Source organism: Penaeus japonicus, unplaced genomic scaffold (assembly GCF_977035675.1).
Source record: "Penaeus japonicus unplaced genomic scaffold, GWHDUDI00000001_assembly GWHDUDI00000035, whole genome shotgun sequence".
Lineage (NCBI taxonomy): Eukaryota > Metazoa > Arthropoda > Malacostraca > Decapoda > Penaeidae > Penaeus > Penaeus japonicus.
Genome location: NW_028234437.1, coordinates 3,213,914 through 3,218,913, shown reverse-complemented (window position 1 = coordinate 3,218,913; position 5,000 = coordinate 3,213,914). Strand labels below are relative to the sequence as shown.

The following is a 5,000-nucleotide window of genomic DNA, read 5'->3' as shown; positions in this document are numbered from 1 at the left end:
CAGCCACGTCCACAGCCTAATGTCAACCATCATCCAGAAAAGTTTAACCCAAATCCTGCTCATCAGCAGCCCGTAGATACATTTGAGCATGATGATGGATTCGCCCACTATGAGGAGTCTCTCCGCCAGACAACCCCTGACACCTTCAGACCTTCCTCTCTCATGACGGACGACCCAGATGACTTCCAGCCTGTCACTCCTGCATCCAAGCCACCCTCCACAGCAGCCAGGGATTCTAATTTCGTTCGCCCTCATCGCGAAGCAAACCACCAGACCAGACCGGGAGGATCCACGAGCTTCCAGTCCTTTTCACCAACGGGGCCATCCTTCAGCCATGCCGGAACTCTACCTCTCCAGGAGCCGTTTGCCGTGCCACAGGCATCTCCTCGTCCTCAGGGCACCAGCTTCCTCCCAACTCCGAAGTTCCCCAGTTCTGGAAACTTTGTTTTTAACCAACCTCCCATACACCCTGGAGTCTTTAATCGGCCGCTGTCTCCCGTTACACCACCGCCTGGTAATGTGTTCGGCCGTCCACCCACATCCCCACATTTGCAAAATGTCGGCCATCCATTTGTCCATCATCAGCAACCACAAGTATTCAATCGTCCACCAACTGTGAATCAGCACCCGCAGACATTTGCCCGGCCACCTGTCTCACCTGTCCATGGACAAAGCTTCACTCACCATAGTAATCCACAGTCCTTTGTGCGTCCCACATTCCCACCTCACTTGCCACCAACTATAACTCACACACCACAACCCCAACATGACCAGATATTCATTCATTCCACATCTCCCTCTCCTCCTCCTCCTCGCCCTCCTCCTACTCCTCAGCGTATCCATAATTTTGGTCGGCCAGTCATCACACATGAGGACCCTAACTTCAATCAGCCACCAAGCGGCCTTCACTTTGCCCAGCCCCCTAATCCGCATGAAAATATTCACACGTTCAGTAGCTCAACTTTACCACCATTCAGGGCACCATCACTGTCACAGCAAGAAAGGCCAACACTCTCAGAGCATCCGATTCAACCTGTGTTTGTTCATCCTGAACTACACGAAGCAGTGACACCTGCTACAGCAGTGTCTACTACACCAAGTTTCGTCCAGACAGAAAATTCTTTTGCATCACTAGGAGCCTTCCATTCAGCTCAACAACTCGTACCTGAAGAGGAATTTATTCCTACTGTTGTCCCAACCACCATTCCAGCTATTCATCCAATCCCAGGGGTGCCATCAGCACCTGGAACATTTGCCTTTTCGAAGGAGATTTTAAGGGAATCAGATCAACCCGTTGACCAGAGGCAACAAGTAGTAAAGACAACAGAAGCTCCTGAACAGAGACCAGTAACCAGACGACGGCCTGTAAGTAGACGCCCAGGGCAAGCAGTAAGAAGGCGTCCAGGGGCATCTCAGGATGCACGTGAGGCAGCAAGGATAAGAATAAGAGGCAGAACAACGACTCCAAAGCCAACTACAGTTGCTCCTCTCATAACTGGCTTAGAAAATTCACAATTCCATAACCAGTTCATCCCAGAGAATGGAGATTGGCCAAATAATCTTCGCTTCCAACATGAGTTAGAGGGAGTGACAAACACAGAGCATGTCCCAGCAGAACATCACAGCCTCGACAATACTGGAATTCCAATTCCAATTCAGAATGGCGCCCCTATTCAGGACTATGATGAACATAGTGGTATTCCAAAAGATTTCAATGAAGTTACCGAACCACCTGCAGAGTATGCATATGATGTAGAAGACAGAGTTCCTGAATATGTAGACTACCAGGACTATGCTAGTATTCCCACAACAACAGCAGCAGCAACAACAACAACAACAACTACTACAACTACCACCACTACTCCAGCCCCAACAACAACACCAAGATTCCGTGGACCGCTGCTTCGCCGTCGCCCAAGTGTCAGAGAACGTTTACGTACACGGACGACGACCCCGAGACCAACTACGGAGAGCCCCGTTGAGGATTATGACAACTCACCGGAAGCCACAGATCCTCCAACTCAAGAGAGGACAACGACTCTCAGCCCATTCAGACAAAGAATCAGGGAGAGACTGGAACGCCTCCGTAGTCGGACGACAAGCAAGAGTAGGATCACTACACCAGTATCTACAGAGGCAGATGAGAATATTGCCGCCACTACTGTATCTCCTCCAAGAGTCACAAGGAGACGGTTTGACCCGGAAAGATACCAGAGATTTAGAGATATGCTTAGAAAAAGGAACAAAAACAGAATAAAGGAGATAAATAGTAACCCTGAAGAAGATTCAAATGCTGATGACAATAATGATAATGCAGGAACAACTGAGAGTCTAGATAGTGATTTTGGAGCTACTCAACCTGATTTTCAGAATCGACGAATCAACAGATTTAGAACTGCGACAGTAGAGTCAACAGAGGAAAATGTTCTCCTTGTTAGAGAAATCACTGGATCAGATTTAGAGACTCAGGAGACCAGTCAGGATGTAGTTAAAGAAGAATTTCCATTAGAAGAAAATCAAGCCCCTGAAAATCCCACATCCTATGATGACAATACCGAAGAACTGAACAACTCTGGTTATGAGGACTATTCTGATGAACCAGATCAACTTGAGGAGACAGAGCCTCTTGAGTCTACTGCTAGTGATGATGCAACATCGGACAACGAAGGCCCAGGGAAGAAAATACTGAATCCCAATTTCAGAGCTCGTTTTAGGGAGTTCCTTAAAAATAGAAGGAACAGAGTGAGTGCCCGATACAGTACAACATCAGCTCCTGAAGGGGAAGAAGAGAGAGAAGTAGTACCCCCAAAGAAAGATGAAGGACGGGATGATTTCTTTCAGCAATCCCAAGAAAGTCAAGGAAGATCCTTCTCGAGCAGAAGCTCAGTCGAAGACGTACCGGAAGAGGTAAATATGAGCATTAAAGAAAAACTAGAACAGATAAATAGGAATCGTCAAGAGGCTCGGGCTAAACTCCTTGCCAACAGGGAACACCTTCAAGGGGAGAGACTGAGCAGAAGGATTCCAATTCGGCCCGGGAGCTCCAATAGATTATCTGGTCCTCAGAAGGAGGAGGAAAGGGACTCGGAGATTAATGTCAGTGAATCCGCGACCGAGAGTCAAGCAGACTTACCACCGTTTGTGAACGCACATGATGAAACTGAAGAAATCTTTGTAGAGGCATCATCTGAGATGCCCTTTGCCAGACCTCTTATCCAGGATCGATCAAGGGAAAATGGATTTAAGCCAACTATTAGTAAATTCTTAACGACGTCTAGATCACAAGAAGAAGCACCAGAAAAAGATGAACCTGTGATCATAACAGCTCCGCCTCCTATTGAAGACGGTGATGTCGTTATGTCGGTAAGAGTTTCAGCCAATCTTGGTGGATCACCAAGTAAAAGCAGTGTTGAGGAGGAAAGAAGGGAGACTCTCGCTGCAGCCTCCGATGTAACTTCCTCATTTGAATATATTGACCAGAAGCAATCGGAGGAAGAGGATCTGAGCCTTGCTCAGTCTAAGATTGAAGAGGTGACTCTTGATCAAGTAGCTGAAACCTCACATGATATTGAGTCAGATCATTCTTTGGACACAGAAGAAGAAGCATCAAGCTCAACAGCAGCACCAGAATACCTAACATCTAAACCCACAACAACAACTTCAGCAGCACCAGAATACCTAACATCTCAACCATCAACAACAACTTCAGCAGCACCAGAATACAGAACATCTCAAGCCTCAACAACCACTTCTTCAGATGTGCCTTCACTCATACCTTTGGCATCTTCTCCGTCGCTGCCTAGCCCGTCAGAAGAGGAGGCGAGTGACTTCGACAGCCTGTCCAAGCCATCAGTGCCGAGGGTGTCGAAGCCGACGTTCCAGCTTCATACGACAAGTCACAAGAGAGAGGAGCACGGAGCCATCTCTGCGTCGGACTACAGCGGGGAGGACACCGTCGTAACGCCAGTGCCTTTCTTCACCATCACCATGTCCACGGATGAGCCCCTGTTGCCCCTCGAGAGGTTAATGCCCTTCTTCGGGAGACAGTGAGGATGGTTCCTCTAGTATTTATGATGTAATATTACGTATCGGATAAGAGGAGGTGTATCTGTCTGTGTGTTGTGTGTGTATACGAGTGAATTTATGTAATGAGGGTAGTAAAAATAAGGCAAATTTATACCTTCCATACACGTGTTCTGTGTGTGATTTAGTTTTGGCATGTATGTACATGCTCTTGTGCACATGTATCCTTGTGTGTTTAGGGCTCACAGGCGCTTCCATTTTATGACATGATTGTTGTTTTATTCAGACATTTTGTACATATTTTTTCTATAGACCTAAATATTCCCTAAATGATCCACATGTGTTACTCTTACTATCATCAGCAACAAGGGACAAAATTGAACTTGCGGCAAAAAGCTAGATGGTTTTGAAGCATCTATTTCGGAGCTTCAGAATCTTAATCAAAGGATTTACCCCAAAATGACAGCGCAAGTCTACCATTTCTCTTTTTTTTTGTACCCGATCATGATTGGTAAATGATGTGATATAACACATTTCGAAACAAATCTAAGAAATAAGGTTTTATTACCAGGCGTGGATGAGTTCACCATGATTTAAAACTAAGATTTCTTTACACTTGTCATTCTCCGTGCAAATAACATGTGCCTTTTTTGTATATATAAACCGTTGACCAGTATATTTATCTTCTATATTTATTTTTATGTGCTGTGGTCAAACTGTACAAATAAATGTACTAAAATATATATATTTTTTATTCACATACCTGCTTGAATACAAAGTACGTACATATACATGCAGATATAATTAATAAGTTATCAACATGGAGCATATATATATATATATATATATATATATATATATATGTACATATATATATATATATACACATATATATATGTATATATACATATATATATGTATATATATATATATATTATATATATATATATATATATAATATATATATTTATATATAT

The 5,000-nt window shown here is 44.4% G+C and overlaps 1 protein-coding gene across 1 annotated transcript in view; it reads left to right on the top strand.

Annotated features, from left to right (window-relative positions):
- Window positions 1–4,764, top strand: part of LOC122257835 (uncharacterized) — a 43,317-nt gene extending 38,553 nt beyond the window's left edge. Inside the window, exon 5 of the mRNA XM_043023347.2 lies at window positions 1–4,764. This exon is cut by the window's left edge and continues 624 nt beyond it. Within this exon, the coding sequence (XP_042879281.2) occupies window positions 1–4,050 (4,050 nt within the window). The 3' untranslated portion in view covers window positions 4,051–4,764.
- Window positions 4,765–5,000: the final 236 nt, after the last annotated feature.